The following is a 24,230-nucleotide window of genomic DNA, read 5'->3' on the forward strand; positions in this document are numbered from 1 at the left end:
AGGAGAACATGACAATCGAGGAGCTATTCACTGAAATTTTCACTGAAAGTGAAAAATTCGAAATTTTTGTAAAAGTATCAGGGGAACATGACAATCGAGGAGCTATTCAGTTTTTAACCATTATTTCGATTTATTAGCCAGTTACAAAAGAAAAAATTGGAATTATTTAAAAAAAAAAATTAATGACGGCGGGATCGAACCCTGGCCGTCGGCGTGAGAGGCAAGCGCGTTACCATTGAGACAACGTGCTCATTCTGAATATAAAATTTCATTAGGGGTATATATTTTGAAAAAGTATCTTTTTAAAAACTTTCAAATTTCTCAATTTCACTGGATATCTTCTCAATTTTCAAAAATTCAGTTTTTAAACGATATTCCATTAATTAACCATGAATTTTTCAATTTCAGTGAATACCTCCTCGATTTTCACGCTCCCCAGCTCGGTTAAAAAAAATTTCAGCAATAATTATCGACCCGGCAATGCACGCAACGAGTTTTTCACTTAGGTGTGTCACGTGCACGTTTTGACAGATAAAAAAAAAGTAGTCACGTGCATTTCGCGATCGCGTGAGCCGCGTGAGCACCGGGACACGTGCACGTCCTAGAGAACCTGACGCAATGCAACGAGTTATATTTTTATATCAGTTTAGACATCATCCGAAGAATGAGTAAACCACATTTTTTTCGAAGGTAATTTCTATCAAGAAATTTAATTGACATGATTCCCCCAAGAATTTCACTTCCAAAAAAATCCTCTCCATTTTTTTCTGATATGATAACAGCTGCCACAGGCCCGTAATCTATTGAAATTAATTAATTATTTATTCCTTCATTCTATTTTCAATAAAAAAAACATTTCCACTTCAATTTTCCATTTAACTAGAAGATCTCCAATTATTCCCGGAATTGTTCACCAATTTTATAATTAATTAACTGAATTCCCGATTGGAAAATGCAAATGCGGGAAAAATGAATTAATAGATAAACGAATATTTTCTGAGAGTACGATTTCTCATTGGTTTATTGGTCCTTAAATTCTCACAGGTATGATTGCACTTTGAACACGTGAATGGAATAGTGTCAGGGCCGTTCACGTGAACGGCCTAGTGCACTCGCCATTAAATCGGCAGCGGGAAAAGTCCTTTTACTAGAATCAAGAATCACAACTATTGAATTCCAATCTTTACCACCCGAGCCTTTCAAATCCTTTCTCCCCGTGCAACCCCGTGGATTATGATTCCTCGGATTGAGTGGCCAAAGTCACTGACAATTCGTACTCAACTCCGAAGAGACCACAACTGCACTCAGTAAATCGCGGAGATTGCGCGAGTGCAGTCGTTACACTCCCCCGGTCGACTGCATTTTATTAATCACCGCTTCGATAATCGACTCTAATCATCAGACACCTGCAGATTACGAGAGCATCGAAATGCTGGACTGCGAAAATTTTGGCCAGACATTTTCACCTCTACCCCCTGATAAAATTGACCTGGAGTCGTTAGTCATCGAGGAAAATTCCGCTGATTCCGATTGTTGGCAGGATGAGGTGCTCCAGGATCTCAGGAAGCTCCAGCGGTTACGAATTGATGATTCATCAAAGGTGTCATCCGAGGGTATTCGAAAACAATTATTTATTCAGTACATTGCCTGCCAAATTTCTATAGAAAAAATAATTGAATTGAATTCAAATTAATTATTCAATAATTAATTTTCAATTCCGTACAATTTGTTCTCCAAAAATATCTGAATTGCAGATCTTGTAAAAATAATAAGAGAAGGCCACAGCCTCCGGGAGTTATCGCTCTGCTACTCGCACCTGTCAGAGGACCTTTTGCGAGTGCTATCCCGTGATAATGTGTCCCTCCAGACGATGCGAATTGAGGCGCATACCGAGCCGAAGCCCCTGGGGAGGATAAGCGATACATCGTGGTCAGCCCTTCAAACCCACTCCCCGGGTCTCAATCTCGTTATGTAAGAAATAATCAATAGACTGAGAAATTCCCAATAATCCTTGGAAATGTTCAAGGGCCTGTCACTTCGAGGACGACGAGGATTACGACGCAGTCCTCGCAGCCCCGATAACCCATCTGTACCTCGGGGGATCCCCGTCCTCAAAAATCATCCACAGAGTCAGTGAAACCTGCCCTCGACTCCTGGAGCTCGTGATAAATTCCACTTCCGGTGTCATCGATGAGGAAATCCTGGCAACTGCCAGGGGATGCCCACAATTATCTGCTGTAGGACTTGGTGACTGCGAAATTACGTGAGTCGTTTTACAGGATTTATTCATACTCAGGGTAAAATATTATTTTATCCCAGACCTGGGGAATACCTGGGAATACCTGGGGATTCTTACAGGAATTCGTCAAATTGAAATTTTTGCATTCAGGTGTTCAGCACTCGTGAAATTCGCGGATATCTGCAAAGACCGACTGAGAATTCTCTATGTCTGGGAGACGTCTCTCATCGAGGATGGGAATTTCGACGTCTCCGAGGCTGTGGCCAGTGTATCCTCGTTACTAGGGAGGTCGTGGACTCCAGAGTACGTGCCACCCTGGTGAGGGTACCTCAATAAATCCTTGAACTCGATTTTTACACACAGATGATAAATCATTAACTGGTTGAACTATTTTTATAGTATCCCCTATTTTAAATTCTCAAACTCAACGAGGAAACAGTATTTAATATATTTAAGTTGATTATTCAATAAATTTAAATTCATTCGAATATTTTTACCGAAAGTTCTTGCAGATTTTCTATTTATTTTATGAACGTGAATACGGAATAATTGTTTACTCGTTAGTTTAAATGATCAGATGTGACGAGTAAAATAGTATTTAATGAACTGAAGTGGATGATTAAGAGCTGATATTTAAAATACTGCTAGAAAGATTATGTTTTTAGTGGAATGGAGATGTTTATGCGGTTTTTAAAAAATTATTGTGAGAAAAAGATGTCCGGTAGTCACAAATCACCCACATTTATCTCCAATTAACGTATACAGATGTATTATGCGTATGTACATCAAATTATTTACATACAAATAACGTTATTATTTACAAAATGATATACGTGGAATTACAAGTATCGCCAGTGTTTATTGGACGAGCTCATAATTGCACATCAACAATCATGCCATGTTACTCTTCACAACTCCATCGTTAATTCTACTGATAATACTAGGTTACTGTCACAAGGCTCTCAGTCTTATGTACTAGCTGGTACACCGGAAATAAAAGATATTATCCACAACTCAAATGAAATAAACATTTTTTTTTTAAATCACGTGGAGCCTCGGGAGCGTAAAACCATTAATAGAAAAAATTGTAATTTCAATGGAACACGTGAAGGAAAATGAAATTTTTCACTCAATTGAGACCAGCTTAGTCTGTTGTTATTTTAATAAAGCTTTGAGTTGAAATTCGCAGTTATTCCATCTAATTTCTAATTATTTATAATTATCACCAACGAATAAAAATGGAGGACATTGGATTCCAGAAATATAATAACTCCAAGTTGAATCACTCGATTGAACGATTAAACATTATTAATTAATGTCACGAGTGCCTTATGCAAATTCATTTCCCGACTTCCGTTTATAAAATAAGGCAATGGACTATTATGAATTCTACCCTGAAATGGGGCTTTCGCATGAATTTTTTCACTGAAATGACGAATTAATTATGAATATTGCGGACGTTTTTTTAATTTAAAAATAATTAATAAAAAAAGTATGTTTTTCATTTGTTGATAAAATCATTGGTAAAAAAGGTCATGACGTTTGTAATTAAAATATCATGCACAACCCCATTAATCGCGAAATAAATGACTGAACTGAAATTCTTAGTCATCAAGACCGTCTGTCACTACTCAATCGACGTAATTAATGATTAGTGATGTTTTATTGAATACATCAATCAGTCTGTCTTCAGATTCATAAATCGATTGTCAAATGAATCTATGGAGAAGAGCCTGTCACGGCATTGTGCGACTCAACAGGAATTGGTATCGATGGGATAGAGCAGAGAGAACTGATAAATATCAATCTGGTAGGTCTATGGATACGATAGGCACGACTGGCTTCATTAGGTCGATTTTTTTAATGTGTTTTTCGCCTTTTTCCGACACCATTGGCTCGGATGGGGGTTGATCCCTATCTGTTCGTGATTGATAAGAAATGTTTCCGTATTCCTGGAGGAGGGGACAGAGGCCGAGGAGGAAGTGACAAAAGTCTTTTCGCAGTCCGAACCACCCTGAAACAAAAAAAATTATATTATAAATTAAAATAAATCGTTTATGCTTATTTTCATTCTGATAATTCAATCATTCATTTTCTCACATCTATTTCCCCCTTTGGCACCGAAAGACATCAAAATTAGTGTCACGTGGGAGAGAAGTAGAGGTGCAGCGACTGTCGTGTAATTAAATGAAGTATCTCCATCCAATTTGTTCGCCAGTAAGACCTTCAACAGATTGATAAATAAAAATTCCTGTCTGTTGAATTGAGGGGGAATTTTCAGTTGGTACTGACTTGAAATACCAGTATTGGCACAACGAGAAAAGTGTAGGCCAGGGCTGAGTTGAGGGAAGTCCTCCTGACACGAGCGTTCACCTGGGGGGCCCTGAGGAGAACAGCTGCAAATACAATGGTGTAAAGTACAGCGACGAGGGAGAGACAGAGGAGAGCCCAAAGAGGGACAAACACCACCTCCCAGCTCCACGCAATGAAACCGTCCAGACGAAGGGCAAGGAAGATGAACTGGAGGACATTCACGGCGCAGAAGAGCTCGAGCTCGAAGGAACGATCGTGTTTCACTGCCCAAATGCACACCTGTGGTCGATTGGGTTGATTTTAAGATGGAGTTAATTATCTCAGATTAAATTGTACAGGTTGAGACTCACTGCGATGGAGACAATCGATATGAAAATCAAGGGTATGAAGACGAGTATCCACAGGTGCCTCTCGGACTCCAGTTTATCGCACACCAGTAGCTCGAACATGAGGAGAATGAGGTGAAGAGCCAGGGTAATTAACATCGCCTTGTAATGGACGTAGGCATCGCCCTCGAGTCTCGCGTGGGGATGCTTCAACCAGACGTAACTTCCCACAGTTGCCCCCAGGATAACCATGCTCTTCCAGAACCATATTGGGCTGAATATCGACCAGTAACTCCATTCGATATACCCATCGAGCCGAAGTGCGAAGAGAATTGTAAATATCATCAGACATGTGTGCACCAGAAATTTGCTGCGACAAAAATACTTCATTTCAACAGCGAAGAGGTAAAATCATTGGATCTATTTAAATATTCAGCAATTCGGGGAATATCTCTGAATCTGAGAGGAATACAGAAAATGTGATTAAAGGAAGACCAAAAAGTGACTTGAATTTTTTTTTTATCTTCGAATTCACTCACGAAGAATTATTCACAAAAAATGACGAATTTCTCTCGATAAATTTCCTCGATCTTCATCAATAAAAATGGAACTAAAATAAATAAATTACCTAGGATTAAAATCCTGGAAGAGTGTCTGCAGATTCATGATTATAACCCAGAAAATCCGAGGTTGTCTCAGCGAATTCTAGGCTAATCCTCTTTGAAAATGAGTTAATCAACAAGTCGTTGAATTCGATTAACACCTCGAGGTGTAAATAGTCCTCATGACTCACGATAAGTCCTGCTCAATTAGTGAGCAAATTTGCAGGATATTGTTACATCTGAGCCACAAAAATAAAAAATATTTATATTAGTTACTGTGCCCCCTTCACCCCCGAGGACAAAACATATATTTGTGGCGCTAGTGGTTTTTCCGTTGAAATCCACCAATCAGCTGTCAAACGTGAGTCCCTACCGGTGATTTCAGGCACTAATTATTCAGGCACTTCCGTCTGGTGGTGAAGAGAGCTCTTTCCGTGTGTAAACTTAATCATGGCGGTGGGAAAAAATAAAGGGCTCTCGAAAGGAGGCAAGAAGGGAGTTAAAAAGAAGATGTAAGTGAATTAATATTTATCGTAGGAGTTTCTCCATTCATTTCTGCGGCGGGTCATGCTCGGGTTGTCTATGCAATTTTTCGGATGTTTGTGATTGAAGTGGATTACAAATGCCTCGACATGCCGCCAATCCTACCATTCTGACGTTTTTATTTTAATTACCGGAATGATTAAGGAGAAATGAAAATTTTAGGGAGATCCCAGAGGGACTCATTGGCCGAATCCAGGAGACAGTGACATTGTTAGAGATTTAATTGTTCAGGAGTATTTTGAGGTTATCGTCGTGGCATTGGATGGGATACACATTTTTTTATAATCACAATTTTTGGGTGGACTATTCTTAATTAATGGATTTTTGATCTTCTGCAGTGTTGATCCTTTCACCCGTAAGGACTGGTACGATGTTAAAGCACCATCCATGTTCACCACCCGCCAGGTGGGCAAAACCCTCGTCAACAGGACCCAGGGCACCAGTAAGTTTGATTTTTAAAAATAACTCTGCAACTCCAGCTTCACATGAACTAGATTTCGTTTTTGTGACGTTTTTAGTTGCGAGAGAAAATCGATTTGATACCACAGCGTTGCTATCATCTGTTGCAATGACTGAATTCATAATCGATACATACCAGAACAGAATAATGATATTTAATTTCCTACAAAAATATTTGGACGAATTTATTCAAGTGTAATTGACCAAGTGAATTTTTTTTATCGTTAGAGATTGCCTCTGAGGGACTGAAGGGACGTGTTTTCGAGGTGTCCCTGGCTGATTTGCAGAACGATCACGATGCAGAGAGGTCGTTCCGTAAATTCAGACTCATCGCCGAGGACGTGCAGCATCGCTCGGTTCTCACTAATTTCCACGGCATGGACCTGACCACCGATAAACTCCGATCGATGGTGAAGAAGTGGCAGACACTCATCGAGGCTAATGTCGACGTGAAAACCACTGACGGATATCTTCTCAGAGTATTCTGCATTGGATTCACCAACAAGGACCAGCTTAGCACTAGAAAAACGTGTTATGCCCAACATTCCCAGGTTAGCTCTCCCAAATTAATTATCCCAGAGCATTATGCAATTCTACTCATTGATATTTATAAATCACAATTTTACAAATATTCAACCGAATTGCTAATATCAAGGCTCCCTTCTTACCACGCCTTTTTTACCGATTCATTCAAAAGGTGATATTGTGTGGAGCGACAAATCGTTTACAATTTATTTTTAATCGATTAAATTATTGAGCCATTAAATCCGCACGTCTTCTCCCAGTGAAGTAGATTTTCTGATTTTTCACTCCAGCCCAAGTCGATTTTTTTATTGAATAAATAATTGAATTAATTAAATAGTCGATGCAATGATTTTTCAATCAGGTTCGTAACATCAGAAGGAAGATGGTCTCAACGATCACCGATGACATCGCCAAGAGCGACCTGAAGGGTGTCGTGAGCAAACTGCTTCCTGATGCCATCGCCAAGGACATCGAGAAGGCCTGCCAGGGAATCTATCCCCTCCACGACGTCTACATTCGCAAGGTGAAGGTCCTGAAGAAGCCTCGTTTCGAGCTGAGCAAACTCCTGGAGTTGCACGGCGATGGAGGTGGTAAGAGTGGAGAGCCTGGTGAGGCTGGCTCCAAGGTGGACCGACCTGAGGGTTACGAGCCCCCAGTCCAGGAGTCTGTTTAAGATCGACCAACATTGATGTAAAAAAAAAAAAGTAAAGAAAAGTAAAACCATCTGCGTTTGACAAAAAACACTTTTTTCATTACAATACCCAAGAATAAACCCCAGAATATTAAACATTACTATCAGAATCATCTTTTCGTATATTTATTAATTTTATTTTAATTACTCTGAGTCGGTGCTGATAACAAGATTACAGTTGTAAAAAATAATAAGGAAAATATACTAGTTGTATTATAATTTCAAACGTCGATGGCGTTCGCCACGACTGTCCAGCCACCGATTAGGAACGCCCTGAAGCTATCACTCCAGCTGCAGAGGGTGTAGATCAGCAGAGAAAAGAACATAATCTTCGTGAAGACATCTACCCAGTACATTCTAAAAAAAAAAATTAAAAAAAGGAGGATGCATCGTTAAGATTGGCTTTTAAAGTTAAAATTCTGTCCTGCTTACACTCGCATGTGCCTTCGAGCAGCAGGTAATGTCTCAGGAGGCTCATTGAGGATATAAATCCTCGCAGCTCGAATGCAAGCCTCGAAGTAGGCGTCCAAGTCCATGTCGTCCCCGTTGAGCTGATAGCTCTTCCGTTCTCTTTCGTTGAAATTACTCGTCAGTACCTGGATGCTATGATTCTCAAAGTCCCATTGATTATTCGCGTAGTACTCGAACACCTCGAAACCCTTGTTGATTCGTCGATGAACTCGACACATACTGCATAAATAAATGAAATCCCAAATAAATTCATCCCATTAACAATAAAAAATCAATTGACAAGTGGAGAATTTCGTTTTTATCGAATTACCAAATAATCTGAAGTACAGGTGAAAATATATGGCGACCGATCTAAATTTTATTAAAAATATATAATTTTATGGAAATATATCACCTCGGGAATATATTACAAATATAAAACTTACATGGGTTTGTGGCCAGCGAGGAATATCAAAGTGTCGATGAAATAAGCTGGAATCATGTGAAAAAACAAAACGCAGATGTTGTGGATGAATCGTGATTTCTTCATGCTACCACCTGGGTACCAAACGACACCATTAAGTGGAACCTTCTCCGTTATTTTACGACCGCGTTCAATAATCTCCCTCCACGATACTTTGAACTCATGGCTACTCGTTAAATTGTAAACCCTCCTCTCGTCTTTGGTGTGTATAAAATTCCAGGATACACCGAGAATGGCATTGACAGCGATATCAACGGGCAAATAATCCGCGTATCCCCGCTCATCGCAGTACATCGTTCTTATCACACCTTTTCCTGCACCAATTAGAAGACCTGTTGGTCCATTTATATTGTCAGTCCACCCAGGAAGGGGCTCTTTCCACACCGGGATTATGATACTTGGACTGCAAATTAATAAAACATTTCAAAGTTGAAACTACAACTGATCTACAGCGAAACCAACAGTTTTATCAATTAATATCGATAACTATCGATTTAAGATAGATGTGGTGAGGGACTTTTTTGGAGCTTTTGAAATTTCTGACGGAAAAGGTCTTTTGATATTTTTTTGTAAAACCAGTAGTTCTCGAGATCGATCGATATTTAATAGATAATTCGGGGAATCCCAAGTATTTTCGTTTTTTTTTGGTGGTTCGCTATTGAATTAATTGGAGAATCAAATCACCGGAGAATTATCGCTGGAAGATCGGCCATTGCCTCCTCCACGAGGCCCTCGGACAATGCTTTCGTAAAGGCGTAAGTGTTCGGCAATTTCCCGAGGATTTTATCCGTCATGGCCTCGATGACGTCGTCCTCCATCCACTCCACACATTTGATTATCTTGTGAGGATCTGCAGGTGGAGGGTACGGCTTCTCCTGGAGCACCTACCATCCAAAAAATCAGCATCAACCCACCCAAAAATTTATAATCAAATTTCCCTGAATCCGTGAAAAAACACTGAATCTAGTAAAAATCCCAAAACATTTTCATTTTGACTGAATTAAATTGCAAATCCCATAAATTAATAAATTAATTACATTTTTTATACATAAAACTCCAAGACAATTATCTTTTCTACTAGATTCATTGATTTTACTAAACCTCAGGGTGAAATTGAATACAAATTTATTTCCGCGCATTTTCCTTTATCATTTTCCCCGTATTTTTTCATTTTAAAATGTTTAAAAAACAGGCGATTATTAATAACACGTACTTTCTCCTCCAAGTGACAATAAGCTGTGCTGATGTGAGCAAATAGCACCAAGTGCTTCATATCTCTGGCCAATTCGAGCATTTGTTTGGTACCACGAGTATTAAGGAGAACAGCTCGTTTAAGGCCCTCATCAAATCTGCAACAATTGCGTGACAATTAATCCCAATTAAAATGTGGAGATCATGGGAAGTTATTAGCCCCACGAGGAGTTCCACAGTTTCGTGTTGAATACTTCAACAACATGGGAATAAAATGCAACGTCCGCGGATATTATAGAAAGGAGCGTTTTATTTCAATCTGACGAATTGATAACAAGTGATTGCACTGCATTTTTCATCTGACACCGCACGTCCGTATCCCATGCACGATTTATTCTGAAATTCTCCCTAAAAAATCAATATCTGCACTATTTTTTTTTATTACACTGTTAAATATTCTCCTGAAATTAATTGAAAATTCTATTGAAATTCCAGAATTCCATTCCATTTTTTCTGAGTGAAAACTCTCGAGTTCGTTTTCAGATTTCATATTTTCAGGATAAATTATGGAGTAATAATTCAATGATGAGTTAATTAAATAAATCATTACGTTGAGAGTGGATATGTGTGGAATGTGTGATTACCTCACTGTGGCAGCTCCGTGATAAACAATGCTGATCTTCTCGCAGAGCATTTTTCTGTCTTCAGGGGATAATCCTAATCCTGGCAGAGCCACATCTCCACTGACAACGGATACGGTCTTGTGGAGGGCTGCCAAACCCCGCTGATTCCTCACTTTCTCGAAAAGCTGTAACATCAATTCCCCGTGAATTTGTACCACACAAGTGTCGTAATAAATAGAACCGTTGGATAATGATATCTTCATTGAGATCTCCAGTCACGAGCTGAGTGGAATTTAGCATAACTGGATACTCACACATTCTCCCAACCGCGCCCTGATATCTCAGAGACAATAGAAGAAAATTATCCGTCAAAGATATTCTGAACCTTCTCTACGTTTTTGCGCCTGACGGAAAGAAAATCCAAAAAAAATTTGTACTTCTATCATTATTAACAAAAAATCTTCAATTGCCCCGATTTATACTGAGGAGTGCGTAAATTCATTCATTATTTCATTCATTACCAAAAACGATCAGAGACGACAATAATAATGATGAATAAATTATTTGTAATTATTATGTTACCTTATTATATTTGTAATGATAATGAAGGAAAAATATTCATGCAGGTAATTTATAAATTCTTGAGTTGACAAGATTATTACTCGTATCGCGTGAATATTATTAACAAAATAATTGTTTTATCTGTGAAAAATCGAAAATCTGTTGTTGCATCAGGAGCTAGGGTGACTATTCAGTCATAAAACATCATCAAGCTGCTGCTTAAACCCTACAATCTCTGAATCAAAGATTTATCTTTGAATTCCCGGTGGAATGGCGTATCAGGGAAAGTTTGAATGTGTAATCCCACTGATTATGAATGTCAGCCGGATATTTTGCAACGTACATGGTCTTGAGATGTCTATGGAGCCCGACAAAAATCAATCAGTAATTGAGAATGAGTTTTTATATCATTCTTGGGAAAATCACCGTCGCATTTGATTGAACCCGTTCTACTGCACGCGATAATCGTCACGCAATAGTTTTTCGTTTCATTTTTTTTTGCAGCTCGTGACAATGAACAATGGATATTGTTCCTGGTATTGGATGTGATACGAGGAATGTGATAACGAGAAATTGATGGATCTTAGGCTTCACCTGGAAGGGAAAAAAATCCTTGATCTCTCGGAAGGTTGCGGCTGTGTAATTTGTAACGTCAGGCAAATACTGAGATTGTCGTAATTCCGGGAATACCCCGAGTACGCAATGAATTGGTAAATTCAAATGTTAAGACAATACTAAAAAAAATCAATGGGAATTTTTCTCTATTCGATTATTCCACGGAAAATTAATTAATTACACAATTAATTTTTTCATCTCCATGAAATTTAAAAAATGGTGTTACACTCGATTTAAATGACACAACTTTTCTGGGGAGTGGAATTTCGTAAATTTCTTTTTCATTTTGATTTACAGAAGAGATAATAATGGATGGATTATTTGTTTTGTCAAATAGGAGACAATGATCGATGATTTCCATTGAGATTGACCAGTGATTTAAAAGAAAATGGCCTCGATGATAATTCAGTTGGCGTTAATCACCAGAATTCCCCAAAAAACCTGAATCGAGAATTTCGAGTTGCTGGCCTTGCCTCCATCACACGTACGATATTACGACTTTACCCGGTAATACCTTGGCCAATGATATAGTTATTGCGTTAAAATCTTCAGGAGAGATGTGACATAACAACCAACACCGGTTACTTTCACCAGACAGATAATAAGTTGAGCTTCGCTCGTTACTCTGAGGCCTTGACTCTGTTTTCTGCAAGTGCGAGACATCACCGTTTAATCATTATTTTTAATAATTATTCAGCATTTTGTTGTTCCACGAATCATTGATTTATCCCTAATGATGAGGTAACGAGTTGTTCTCAAAATTATTCCACTGGTCTCGATGACATGCAGCTTTTTTCAGGCACAACCACTTGACGCTTTCACTCAATTTTTTTTTTACAATCCTTAACGAACGTTCCTGATGTAATAATTTAACTCACCGCCGAATTGAACATCTCCTCCAGTCGATGTTTCGCGTCTTTTCCCTTCTTCGGTCTCACCAGGATGTGGATTTTACCCACTTTTGGGAGACAGCGCAAAAACTTTTCCACTAACACTTTCCCCAGAAAGCCTGTACCACCCGTCAGCAGAATTTCTTTGTTCTCGAACATTTCGGCTATTCTGTCTGGTAGATTCTCCATGTTTGGAGCTGTCATGTCTGCCACTGCCTCTGGAAATTATAATTGTTGGGGGGTCATTAATTTGACGAGCGGTGAAGATGATGAAGATGAATCAGGCAATTTGGGAGGTAGTTTAGTTCTCGGGAAATATCTTGGAATGCAAGAGAGATACCGATATTTTACCAAAAATCATTTTTACCGAAGGAAGCGAAACCTGTAAAAAAGGTTCTTATGAAAATTTCGCTATCTTTCTCCAATTCTGAAATATTCTCTGGACAGTGGAAAATGAGACGCGGTCCAGTGAGACAGTGAAGTTTTGCGGGTTTTTGAGTTGTCGATCGGTTTACCTGGGGAACGATCGATTTCACGGGGAAACCTTGAAGGAATTTTTTATAGCTGATTAAATTTCCGACAAAAAACGTCTTCTGGTGTTTTTCGGAGAAGCTAATAGTTTTCGAGATTTATCGATTTCAATGAAAGCGTAAAATTCAAGATTTAGAGGCGACACTGGAATTTTCTATAAAATTTCTGCTTTTATCTCGGGATTTCCTCGGATTTCGAACAAACCATCGATGGAAAACACTAAAGTCACGACAATAATATTTTTTTATCACGATAAAGGTCGAATATGCGATTTAACAGAATGAGAAGAGTCAAGGCAAAGTGCAGTAGAAACCTGTGATTTACGACTCATACTCGCGGTACTGAGAATGTTGTTGATCGTTTGAGATTTGGTAATTCCCTTTCATTCAGACCTCAACAATTTTTATTAACAAACTCAGCCCCAATTTCTACATATTCAATAATAAAAACCTTTCACTCTCACTTGTTATTCCCTCGAATTCTAGGGCCTCATAGCACGCATTTTCATTTATTTGCTTTCACAAACAATTTTTCCAATTACTGCATCTTTATACTCCACGTGTATTTATCGCTTGGGATAGAACTGGTTTTCTATTGCGCTATGTGATGTGTACATTTCTTCGGGGTGACTAGAGCGGTCAGTGGATTTTTATATTTCAATCTACAATCAACAAAATAAGGAGCAATCGATGAAACAATTAAATCCGGTAATTAGGCGGTGAGTATTGAGGCGCAATTGAATGTTCAGTTTTTGCAATTGCATCCCCGATGATCCGACCAAGTTGGCGATTTTTTTTCACAATTTCTTGGGGTAATAATTGTTTTTTTAAATAATCCTACGGGAGAAAAATCCCACTGGTTAATAAAAAATGCCAATAATTAATAAAAATTGATGGTGGAACCCACTGGATTGATCTATGCAGTCTCAGATGATGTACAAGTTTCCAGAATGTTGGGCCCCACTGAAAATTGGGACTTCACGCACTCGACCGATGGAATAGGACTGAGCAAAATTTTTATCTCACTACCGATTGCTGGACACCTGTGGTACTCACACTCCAGGTATGATTGCGTTTTTTCGTGTGTTGGTCGGGCAAGTTGGCGTCGTTTATTTTACTCGTGCAATCTTTTTCCCTCACCACCTGGATACCTGGCTAGAGTCGAAGATTGGCGTATGTGATCGGTGGGGGACTTGCATTATGGCCCAAACATTGGGGAATTGTCGGGGTGGGAGCGACGATTTCTGGCTCACGTGATTCCCCAGGTTCTACCATTCATGCACGAAAAAATTATTAATTTCACCAGCTAAATATGCATTCACAAATTCCTGAGACCATTTTTTATTCCTCTCTCTTCCAAAATATTGTATTTTTTTTTTAATAAAAAGAGGAAGAGATGAAAAGGAAAATCTTCTCTTGATTTCATTTATTTATCGACTGAAATGTTTGATTTACTGTGCCTGGAATTTTTTGGTAATCTATTATTAGCCAATGGCGAGAGGATTCAGATGGAGATTAAATCGTTCCCCTGATTGGTAAATAACCGGTGATTTATCTGGTCCGGAGAGGCGCATCGGTTGCGGGGAAAGGTCACTAGATAGAAGAGATTTCAATGCTTGCATCAAATAGACAGCAAGCACGTGGTTCAAGTTAATGACGTGAATTAATTGTAGTAATTGTTAATGAAATCGTTGATGAGGATGGTGGGAGGTGGGTAAAGCCTGGTGGACTCATGAAAAAAGTAATTTTGGTCGTGACACGATGGAATGCTCAGCTCCTGAAGCAGTTCGACCTCTATTTGGTGACGCAATTTACTTTCGTGCGCAGCAACTCTGGAGGGAGCCGAGTTGCCGAGTCAAACAGGAGAGCAAGTTAAACGATTTCAACATTTCAGGATGCCAAAGCCAACTGCACACAGCAGGTACTCCACCACGATTGCACGTACCAACCTGTCCTCAACACGCCTTTGCTGTTTTCCTCTTGTTATTCAAAGATTTCTACCTGTAATCAACGATAAGGGAATCTGGAGATGATCCAGGGAATTAACAATCAACCATGGACATAGAAATTCATTTATTCTTTTATTTTAGTTTATTTTATTTTATTTATTATTTATATTCTCTCAATGATCCACAGAATAAAATTATACAGTAATTTCTCTATTTCATTTCATCTGCCGTTTGTCTCGCAATAGCAAAATTATTCCATTCATCATGCGTTGTCGAGTGTAGAATAAATTTTACCGCAATCTTCACTCGGTAAAACGAATTTAATACGAAAATTCATTTTCATCAATTTGCGCAATCTTTGTTTTTCTGCTTTCTAACTTAACGTATCTGTCCTCGAAAAACGAGGCAGTACTTCACAATGGATTTTTTTTTTATTTCGAGGCATCAATTGCGCAAAATGACTTTCCAATGGTTTTTTAAATGTCGAGGCTCTCCAGGTGATTAATTTGAATTCAGTGTAGATGGGATTCAGTCGTTGGTGGATCAGAACTCGTGGACTTCTCTCAAAGCAATTGTTGAGGTAATTGTTGTGAATTTTGAGTAGATGAGCCAGAGGATTGAGGCGATGAAGAGAAATCGAAATATCAGATCGGCGATCCAGTAGAGGAGGAAGATCCTTCGGGCCTGGGGGAGAGTCGATGGGTCTTCCTTCAGGATGTACCTGCGGGCCCCCAGGACGTAGGTCTTCATGTATTCGTTCCAGTCGTAGGCTTTCGTGTCCATATAGAAAACATTCTTATCAGCTGGTAGTAATTCATCCCTCAGCTCTTTCATTCTGTCATTCCTGGGAATCATTAATTATTCATTATTTATTCATAATAATTTATACTGAATTTACCTATAATTCAAATTTGCAATAAATTTGATTATCATTCACATGATAACGTAATGGAATAAAAAATTATATTTATTATTCAAGTCAAATAATTTATAATTAATCATCATAATTAATATAATTTTTCATCAATTTCATAATTGTTGAGGTAATTTTCGAATTTTCGTAAACAATTCTTCGAAATTGAAGTTTATATAAAAATATTCGATGGCATTGTAGTGGAATTTTTGTGTAAATGAGTTTTTTGAATTTTTTTTTCATATTTACTTGAAATCCCATTCTTTTAACGTGTAATATTGGAGGAGTTCCAGGCCCCAGCTGACCTTGTGTTGGACTCTCACCAGAAATGGTTCATGACCGGTTAAGAAACACAGGGCATCGATGAAGTAAGCTGGCAGCAGGTGAAAAAATAATACCCGAAACATGTGATAGTACTGGTTGTTTGTTATTCCTCCACGTGGATACCAAAGAATACCTGTAAATAAGAAAAATATCAATCAATACAATTATGTTATATATTAATTAATAATATTATTCAATTCTCCAATGAGTTACTCCGCAGAGAGGAGATCAGTAGGAAATAATTATTGGCAGTTTAAAATTCTTTTGAAGATGTTGAATTGAATGGATTTATTTCACCTGTGAATGGATTTTCGAATGCGTGCTTTCGTCCATATGCCAGGGATTGGCCCCAGGTGAGGGGATTTTCACCGCTTTCAGTGACATTCATGTAGATCGGGTTAACTGGTGATTCTCGGCCGACTTTCCACGCTAATGCGATTATCGCATTCACTGCGATATCACAGGGGATGGCATCCAGGAAGAGATTCTCATCGCAGAGAACACTGCGAACAACACCTTTTGCTGCTCCAATCATCAGACCAGTTGGACCATTCAGATTCTCCACCCAACCTGGCACTGGCTCTTTCCAAGAAGCCACGACTAAAGGAATTATACGACATTAGGGATCGACGAATCGTTAATTATGCAAATCATCAATTATCAAAGATTTTTACGGACGTGTTAACATAGATTAGAATGGAAGGTTCACTGGAAATTCAATAGAATAATTCACGGTTTTTCTCAAAATTTTTTTTCAATCCCTGTATTCTGGGGTAATGGATTCAAATCGCAGAGGTGAACTTGAACTAATGATCGTAGGAATAAGGCGTGAATAAATCATCAGTCTGGACAATTTTCCCGTGTCATTATTCAATAACGTTGTCATGACTAATTAATCACGCGAGGAAAATTAAATTATGTAATGACTAACCGATTGATGGCCTGGCAACGCCGGTCGGCAGATTCGATCTGTTGATCAAGTCCTCAGCTAGTGATTTGCTGAAGGCGTAGGTGTTGGGCATATCCCTGAGTAATTTTGGAGTCATCACCTCGAGCAAATCGTCATCGAGACTCTCCACGAGACTGATCACTTGCTCGGGGAGCATTGGACTCGGGTAGGGCCTGTCCTCCAGGATTTTTTCCCCGCAGTGGGTGTAGGCCGTCGATATATAAATCAAAGACTGCAGGTTGTGCATCTGGAAACAAGGGGTTCAATAATTTTTTTAATGCGACGAAAATGTATTCATCGGTCTCGTAAAAATTGCTGTTGGAATATTATAATGTGCGGGTAGGAATTACGGGGAATCCCAGACATTTGGGGCTTGCGGATCTGACCGCAGAATAAATTTATAATCGCAGGAAAGTGCGTTCATCATTTTATGCTGTCCCCGGTGAAGGACATTGGGATATTTATGGCGAACCTGTTCTCCAATCACTCAACATCTCTTCACTTTCGGCGTCGGACATATCGTCAGGGAAAAAAATTATTTCTAGGGATTTACACGCATGTATATGCTAACGATAAAAATTCGCATGTTGCCCAATAAAATCTGCAGTACTGCAATTTCGCATTTTTTTTTTCCATAAGGCTGATTTTTCTCAAGAATTTCTCTTCGTGCCCTCAATGTGTTTATGGACATGTCGTAAATATTTTTTAATCGTTAGTTGTTTTGAGCGCCTCAAGGATGGTTCAGACAATAAAATTTGTCTGCACGGAGATTTGAATTAATTTTTCAACAGGTTTTTACCGACTTTTAATTTTCCATTCATTAATTTCAGGTCATTCTAACAATTTAATTGCAATTCAATCTGGTAGGGGGAAAATTTATTTCTGTGTTGAACCGGTGGGGGAAATTTGTCAATTCGCACTTTTCAAGATTTTTTTAAGGAAAATTCGGGAACAGTTGATTATGGAAATTGTTTACCTGTTTGCACACGGCAATGAGATTTCGCACACCAGCTGTGTTCATTCTGATAGCATCCTTCAATGGCACATCGAATTTGACATTAGCTGCGCTATGAAAGACCACCGATACATCTCGCACCAAGAGCTCACGATTTTCTGGTGATAAACTGAGATTTTCCATCGCTACATCTCCAGAGATCACCATCACTTTCTTCAATACCTCTGGATGCGTCGTCTGCAGGTCCCTGAACGGCTCATTCTGCGAATGTTTACAATTAATAATGAATCAGGTAAAAATTCAGAGATCGCTGACTCATCGATGTAAAAATGCTTTTCGGTCACTTGAATTCCGTCAAAAATGTTTACCCAACGATGAAATATATTAAACATATTCAAAACAGTCCCATATTCATTCATTAGTTCCCGCATAAATTAATCCCTAAATTTAATCGCACGTGAATCATTCAATTGTAATAAAAAAATTCCACAATTGAGAGAAAAATCCCCCAAGTGGTTTAAATAATTTCGATGAGTGAATGTAAATTTAAGGAGTAGAAATCACATCCCCATTAATTATCATCGCAATATTTCGCAATCAAGGGACTATTAAAACAAGAAATAATTTTCCTTATTAATATTCCCATCTCTGACGCTTCCGATCGTCTCGTCATCGTTAATTGATGAAAAATGTGATTCCTGGGAATGAATTATCAGAGAATAAACGGTAAATGAAAAAAAAAATCGAGTCATTCTTATAGAGTCATTCAAAATCATAGCCATTCTCATAAAAATGACAAGCAGGAGAACGATTCAGTGTTCATTGTTCTCCTTAATGGATTCATTATAGTTGTCGGTCATTATAATTAATGTTAAAATATTGAGAAACATACGTGGCGAAATTAAAATTTCAAATGCATGCAGGTAGATTCAATGCATTTTTCAATTCGTGATGAAGGGTAATTGTTTCACTCGGCACAGGTGGTTTTCCCCTGAATAATTCTAACGGTGATGTTGACTAATTGGTCTGGACGATGGATATCTCATGGTCGAACAAGTTTTCGACTAAATCATATATTTTTTCACCTGTCCTTGAGAGGTGACAGGGTCAATGGGCCCTAGAGGTCTCAAGGTTATTTTTTCAAGTACCAATGATCGAATCCTGCTAACGGATTTCACGATTTGATTACGTCGTCCAGACGTTTTAAATCAGTCGAAGACCTTGCACTCGAGATAATCATCACTTTTGCTTCGGCCGTTTTCATTTTTTACTACCTCTCTCACTCGCAAATTCCTTTTCCACATTTTTTTATGAGAAATTACCGAGGAATTACCGAAATTAAAGTTGTGAAACTCTCATGGAACTCAGAAAAACGAAAGGGAATTTTCTACTCTTCTTTCCATTTATTTATTATTTCATTTAATGAATAAATAATTGTAAATAATCAGTAATAGATAATATTGAAATGAAAATGACAATTCAGTAAATCGTTTTCCCTGTATCGATTTTGAGTTGACCCATTTCTTACGTATCGATCCGTAGATTTGTTTTACGTAATAATTTCCCAATAATTCGGCCCTGTCTCTGTAATAAATAGAAACAACAACCATGACCGAATAAAAGTAATATGGGGAAATCGATGGATTTTCTCTTGAAAATACGGAAAAATTGTTATTTCCCGATGGATTTTATCGCATGTGTCCCACTTGGGCCCTCAACGCTCCACTGATGCTCCTAACATTCTAATACCCGTCACTTTCTTTTTTCCAATTTCCCATTTCAAAATTTTGAGAAAATCCAATAGCTCACCTGAATCAGTGAAAACAGCCTACTCTGTGGATCGACACCTTTCTTCTCTCGCACCAGAATATAAATTTTTCCCACATCCGGACAGCTTTTTAACAGTTTCGCAAGCAAAACTTTACCCATAAATCCAGTTGCTCCAGTAATCAAAACATTTCGATTTCTGAACCACTCGGGTATTGTTACCTCTTGTGGAATGTCATTATCTATTCGAGCCGTGTCTTTCTCTGTGAATCAGAAATCAAATAAATTCCAAAATAATCATTATACAGATAAGGATGGAAAGTCGACTCGAGTAATCACCAAATTTTCCATGAACACCGCAGCATCTAATTGGTTTAAATAAAAAAAAAACAATAAATCAAATAAACAATTTACCCTTAAGCTCGCTGGAAAAATCTTGCGTCGACTTCATGACGTGCGATGAAACCCCGAAGAATGAGAATTCAATGGAAAATCGTCAGACTGAAGAGATCAGATAAAATTCAACAGCTAAACCACTTATGAAGTACTTGCTCAATTGCAAATGCTAATAAACCATGATAACTCCTGATGAATATCAGAAAATCAACCGAACACCCAATCCTCCCGCAACGTGAAAAAAATGTGCGTTTAGGTCGCTCACACTTCGGTGGATGGTTCTCGATGAACTGATTGGCGAGTGACTGTGCGTTCACTGACAAGCAGAAAGGTTCACCAACGCCATTCCTTCCTCCCCCAGCACTACAATTTTGATAGGAAACTAATGAGCTCCCAGAACGGTCTTTCCATCATTCATTAAACGAAATCGAAACGCCTCCTGTCCATTACTACAATCAGAGATGAATCCAATCAGATTCAATAACCAAGGACACCTAGGGTAACAAAGAACTGCGTGTACCAATGTACCGTTTTATTTTTTTTTTTCATCAATTTTCCGTTTTTTCATCTCCAGTCATTTCACATAATTGGAATCTTCTCGTTAATGAGGAATTAGCATATTCACGGTACTAGGATAATGAATGCAATTTCCGGAATTACCGGGAGATGAGACAGAGTAGTGGAATAAAAGTTTTGATATAAAAATCGTAACTGTGCGATAATCTGAGAATTGCATAATATGAATTCATCCGTAATCCGTCATTTACCCAGTTGCCCAATATTTATCGTAATATTTATGTTCATATGAGGCAATGAGGAATGGATCGATGAATCGGTGCAGACCGAATGATTTTTGTGGGAAATCATCAGGAAATCATCAGCCAATTGGTAAAGTTTTATAATTCCAATTTTTTATTCGTTTTACTTTGGAATCCCCAGAACAGAATAATAAATTCACGGAACTACTAAAGATATTTGAACATTTTCACTGTAGATCGATAGTTGTCTGGATGAGTGGATAAATAAAAGAGTTAAATTATATCACTTCATCACTTGGCTAATTGAATATTTTGTAAATGGCGATGCCTCGATGACAATATATTAAATATTTGAATTGAGAATGAGATTTAGAGTTGACTGAAGAGAAGATAGACTATGGGGACGATCATGCCAGTTGATGTCCAGGTAGCTCCCAGGATGGACTTGAAAATCCACCAGACGAGACCCAGAAGAGCTGCCTGAAGTCCCAGATGAGCCACCAGTAGTCTAAAATTAATTTATCATTTCGTTTAATTATCGTTTAATGATTGATTATGAGTTGATGGAGCCACCACTACTCACACGTTGTCCTTTGAACGGGCTCTTCCCAGGGTCTTCAGGGGCTCCTTACTCAGGTACACCCTGACACCTTTCGTCAGGTTCACGAAGTAGTCCTCCCACGATAGCGATCTCACGTCGAGATTGAACAGCTTCTTCTCTTCACTGGATAACGACTCGTGCAACTCCATCATTCTTGGGTTTTGAAATTTCCACTCGGTGAAAATAAATCTCTCGAGACGACCCAACGAGTTGTTGACATTTGTGTGCAGTCGGACCAGTCTTGAATCAATTATCAAATTAATTTTTATGAGCTAAATTCGATGCAATTCAATCAAAAAAAAAATAAATTCGTCATAACTCTCATATTCATTTATATGAGCTGAGGGAAATACGTACATGGGTCGTCCTCCAGCGATTTTCGTGACAGTATCAAGTACATAAGCTGGAATCATGTGAACAAAAATGGAGGAGATTCGATAGAGCCACAACGAGGGCACCAGTTTCAGATGGGGATACCAGACAGCACTAGCCAACGGATACTTGTGGAGATATCCATTTATTTTCGACTCAACCTTCACCCACTGGAATGGATTGCACGTACTCGAGGTGCAGTGGTAGACCTTTATTCCAGTGTTCCTGGATAAAAAATGGAAAATTATACTGGAGAAGTGAGAGGTCAGTGGAGAAAGGAAAGGATGTCTACTTGTCACGTCCAATGACGTAGGCAGCAACGATCAGGGCATTGACGACGGTATCCACTGGGATGTAATCGTAGATAAGTTCACTTGCAACAGGTAGTCTGCGAACTACTCCCTTGCTGGCACCCATTAGAAAACCCTGGGGACCGTTTTTGGAAGTCGTCCATCCGGGGATGGGCTCCTGCCAGGCTCCAGTAACTGTGAACAATATTTTCTATCCCAGTCTTTTTTCTCACAGTTGATTTATTATTTTTATAACTTTATAATTATCCTAATGATAATTATTCTCATTTCATTGGTATCTCAACTATTGAACGTACTCATAGAGGGCCTGACGATGGCCGCAGGGATGGACCCATTGACGACCTCGTGTTCAGCGAGATGTTTAGAGAAAGTGTAAGCATTTGGATGATTTTTCAATAGCTTGGGAGTCTCTCTGTCAATAATTTTCTCATCCTTTTCCCCAACAAGTGCAAGGACTTCATCGACATCAGCTGGTGGTGGATAAATCTGCTCTTTAGTCTCCAGAAGGAAGGAATTCACGTAGGCACTCGAAACGTGCACAAGTGCCTGAAAAGAACTCATACCGTAAATCATAATCCCGCTATTAAATACAACGAGAAAATCAAATAACGAAAATGAGGCAGATGTGAATAATAATAGAGGCTGGTTCACCTTGAGATTTCTAATTTCTTGAGCAAGCTGAACGACTCTTCGTGTACCAAGGAGATTAATATCAACAGCGGACTTCAAACCCGCTTCAAAGTCCAGTGTTGCTGCCGAATGGAATATGACTTCGACATGTTCGACAATTGTCAATCTCTCCTCGGAGGACAGTCCCAAGTTCTCATCACCGACATCACCACTCACTCCTATTAATTTCGAGAATAAATCTGTCTTCCCTTCTTCCCTCAGGCGATCAAACACCTGTGAATAACATCGTCAACATCAATTATTAATCACTCAAAGCGCGAGTGAGATATCTCCACAATTTAACATCACAGCGAAATAAATTCTCGAATTACCTCACACCTAGAGACATATTTCTAGAGATTGAAAAGACTCCTGACTCGTTCTCATAGGATCAGTTAAAGGAGATTTATGAATTATTTAAGAACAATTTTGAGAGAAATAATTTGAGGAAACTATTTATTTGTTTTATTTTATAGTGGACAATTAATTTTTGTGTTGGATTGAATGATTCTAACAGGGGAACAATTGAACGAACCTGAGGCCTCGATTAACCTCACAAATAACTCCATTTGACGAAAAACCCTAACCTAATCAGTGAATTGATTAAAATAAACGAGTGATTACCGAGTTTTTGGTGAGTTCCTCGAGACGCTCGGTGATTTCCTTCCCCTTCTTCGGTCTGATGAGTAAATAAATATTCTTGACATCCGGACAACACCTGAGGAGTTTCTCGATCAGGCAACTGCCGAGGAAGCCGGTGCCCCCGGTGATAAAAATGCATTTCCCGCGATAATAATCGACCACTCGTGATGCCATCGTATGCACTGGGATTAATTAGATTTGGCAATTGGATGAGGGGATTTATTTCTAAAAAATTGGAGAATTGAATGAATGGACCACAACAAAATGGAATGGAACAGAAGACTGTTCTTGGTTCTAGTCACTAGAACTGACGGAAACCAACTGAAACAAATACAACTGAGTCCTCAACGTTATGCCACATGCTAGGAGATAGGAGTGGAATTCCAAACGAGAGAGAAGCATTCGAGAATTCTCCCCTGTCAGACGAAGATGAATTCAGTGTCGATGAGCCGCTAGTTCTCCAGGGGTTCTCAATTTTCAATTGTTATTTGTTTTTTCCTGCAGCTGTCAAAAATAATTTTTTTGACAATAATTTCAATTTTTTAAATCGCTTTTCTCTGACTCAAGTCAATGTTATTATGT

At 38.6% G+C, this 24,230-nt stretch overlaps 6 protein-coding genes across 6 annotated transcripts; 2 read left to right on the forward strand and 4 right to left on the reverse strand.

The window, feature by feature from the left end:
• The first annotated feature begins 1,217 nt into the window (after positions 1–1,217).
• On the forward strand, positions 1,218–3,460 carry LOC105263299 (F-box/LRR-repeat protein 3-like). The gene is made up of 4 exons (XM_011299425.1): positions 1,218–1,613; positions 1,755–1,971; positions 2,027–2,263; positions 2,390–3,460. Exons 1-4 carry the CDS (start codon positions 1,430–1,432, stop codon positions 2,559–2,561), a joined length of 810 nt encoding a protein of 269 aa, XP_011297727.1. The 5' UTR covers positions 1,218–1,429; the 3' UTR covers positions 2,562–3,460.
• A 265-nt stretch (positions 3,461–3,725) lies between these two features.
• LOC105263300 (transmembrane protein 185A) lies at positions 3,726–5,771 on the reverse strand. Its single transcript, XM_011299426.1, has 5 exons — positions 5,507–5,771; positions 4,903–5,248; positions 4,532–4,831; positions 4,340–4,463; positions 3,726–4,253 (listed from the first exon to the last, which is right to left on the reverse strand). Exons 1-5 carry the CDS (start codon positions 5,542–5,544, stop codon positions 4,042–4,044), a joined length of 1,020 nt encoding a protein of 339 aa, XP_011297728.1. The 5' UTR covers positions 5,545–5,771; the 3' UTR covers positions 3,726–4,041.
• A 110-nt stretch (positions 5,772–5,881) lies between these two features.
• On the forward strand, positions 5,882–7,711 carry RpS3A (ribosomal protein S3A). Its single transcript, XM_011299427.1, has 4 exons — positions 5,882–5,992; positions 6,362–6,465; positions 6,711–7,033; positions 7,369–7,711. The coding sequence occupies exons 1-4, from the start codon at positions 5,931–5,933 to the stop codon at positions 7,678–7,680; spliced, it is 801 nt and encodes a 266-aa protein (XP_011297729.1). The 5' UTR covers positions 5,882–5,930; the 3' UTR covers positions 7,681–7,711.
• An 89-nt stretch (positions 7,712–7,800) lies between these two features.
• On the reverse strand, positions 7,801–14,147 carry LOC105263302 (putative fatty acyl-CoA reductase CG5065). The gene is made up of 8 exons (XM_011299428.1): positions 13,950–14,147; positions 12,501–12,730; positions 10,468–10,631; positions 9,846–9,981; positions 9,317–9,516; positions 8,595–9,035; positions 8,131–8,388; positions 7,801–8,055 (listed from the first exon to the last, which is right to left on the reverse strand). The coding sequence occupies exons 2-8, from the start codon at positions 12,714–12,716 to the stop codon at positions 7,920–7,922; spliced, it is 1,551 nt and encodes a 516-aa protein (XP_011297730.1). The 5' UTR covers positions 12,717–12,730; positions 13,950–14,147; the 3' UTR covers positions 7,801–7,919.
• A 1,267-nt stretch (positions 14,148–15,414) lies between these two features.
• Positions 15,415–20,613, reverse strand: LOC105263304 (putative fatty acyl-CoA reductase CG5065). The gene is made up of 7 exons (XM_011299429.1): positions 20,314–20,613; positions 19,942–20,162; positions 18,154–18,393; positions 17,160–17,424; positions 16,526–16,828; positions 16,154–16,361; positions 15,415–15,835 (listed from the first exon to the last, which is right to left on the reverse strand). Exons 1-7 carry the CDS (start codon positions 20,348–20,350, stop codon positions 15,535–15,537), a joined length of 1,575 nt encoding a protein of 524 aa, XP_011297731.1. The 5' UTR covers positions 20,351–20,613; the 3' UTR covers positions 15,415–15,534.
• Positions 20,614–21,184: 571 nt separating this feature from the next.
• Positions 21,185–24,064, reverse strand: LOC105263305 (putative fatty acyl-CoA reductase CG8306). Its single transcript, XM_011299430.1, has 7 exons — positions 23,631–24,064; positions 22,989–23,240; positions 22,634–22,883; positions 22,319–22,511; positions 22,012–22,251; positions 21,637–21,894; positions 21,185–21,561 (listed from the first exon to the last, which is right to left on the reverse strand). The coding sequence occupies exons 1-7, from the start codon at positions 23,820–23,822 to the stop codon at positions 21,423–21,425; spliced, it is 1,524 nt and encodes a 507-aa protein (XP_011297732.1). The 5' UTR covers positions 23,823–24,064; the 3' UTR covers positions 21,185–21,422.
• Between the last annotated feature and the right edge of the window lie 166 nt (positions 24,065–24,230).

Source organism: Fopius arisanus, unplaced genomic scaffold (genome assembly GCF_000806365.1).
Source record: "Fopius arisanus strain USDA-PBARC FA_bdor unplaced genomic scaffold, ASM80636v1 scaffold00014, whole genome shotgun sequence".
Taxonomy (NCBI): domain Eukaryota; kingdom Metazoa; phylum Arthropoda; class Insecta; order Hymenoptera; family Braconidae; genus Fopius; species Fopius arisanus.

Coding starts and splice junctions, on each gene's coding strand:
- RpS3A (XM_011299427.1), top strand. CDS start 5,931: ATGGCGGTGGGAAAAAATAAAGGGCTCTCGAAAGGAGGCAAGAAGGGA. Junction 6,466..6,710: donor CAACAGGACCCAGGGCACCA/GTAAGTTTGATT, acceptor TTTTATCGTTAG/AGATTGCCTCTGAGGGACTG. Junction 7,034..7,368: donor GTTATGCCCAACATTCCCAG/GTTAGCTCTCCC, acceptor TTTTTCAATCAG/GTTCGTAACATCAGAAGGAA.
- LOC105263305 (XM_011299430.1), bottom strand. CDS start 23,822: ATGGCATCACGAGTGGTCGATTATTATCGCGGGAAATGCATTTTTATC. Junction 22,512..22,633: donor CATCGTCAGGCCCTCTATGA/GTACGTTCAATA, acceptor TATTGTTCACAG/TTACTGGAGCCTGGCAGGAG. Junction 21,895..22,011: donor ATCGCTGGAGGACGACCCAT/GTACGTATTTCC, acceptor AATTGATTCAAG/ACTGGTCCGACTGCACACAA.
- LOC105263299 (XM_011299425.1), top strand. CDS start 1,430: ATGCTGGACTGCGAAAATTTTGGCCAGACATTTTCACCTCTACCCCCT. Junction 1,614..1,754: donor ATCAAAGGTGTCATCCGAGG/GTATTCGAAAAC, acceptor TCTGAATTGCAG/ATCTTGTAAAAATAATAAGA. Junction 1,972..2,026: donor CCGGGTCTCAATCTCGTTAT/GTAAGAAATAAT, acceptor GAAATGTTCAAG/GGCCTGTCACTTCGAGGACG.
- LOC105263304 (XM_011299429.1), bottom strand. CDS start 20,350: ATGAAGTCGACGCAAGATTTTTCCAGCGAGCTTAAGG. Junction 18,394..19,941: donor GGCTGTTTTCACTGATTCAG/GTGAGCTATTGG, acceptor AAACATTCGCAG/AATGAGCCGTTCAGGGACCT. Junction 16,829..17,159: donor CGTTGCCAGGCCATCAATCG/GTTAGTCATTAC, acceptor TAATTCCTTTAG/TCGTGGCTTCTTGGAAAGAG.
- LOC105263300 (XM_011299426.1), bottom strand. CDS start 5,544: ATGAATCTGCAGACACTCTTCCAGGATTTTAATCCTAG. Junction 5,249..5,506: donor TTCCAGGATTTTAATCCTAG/GTAATTTATTTA, acceptor TTTTTGTCGCAG/CAAATTTCTGGTGCACACAT. Junction 4,832..4,902: donor TATCGATTGTCTCCATCGCA/GTGAGTCTCAAC, acceptor AATCGACCACAG/GTGTGCATTTGGGCAGTGAA.
- LOC105263302 (XM_011299428.1), bottom strand. CDS start 12,716: ATGACAGCTCCAAACATGGAGAATCTACCAGACAGAATAGCCGAAATG. Junction 10,632..12,500: donor AGGAGATGTTCAATTCGGCG/GTGAGTTAAATT, acceptor TTGATGTTACAG/CTTTTCGAGAAAGTGAGGAA. Junction 9,036..9,316: donor CTTCCAGCGATAATTCTCCG/GTGATTTGATTC, acceptor ATTAATTTGCAG/TCCAAGTATCATAATCCCGG.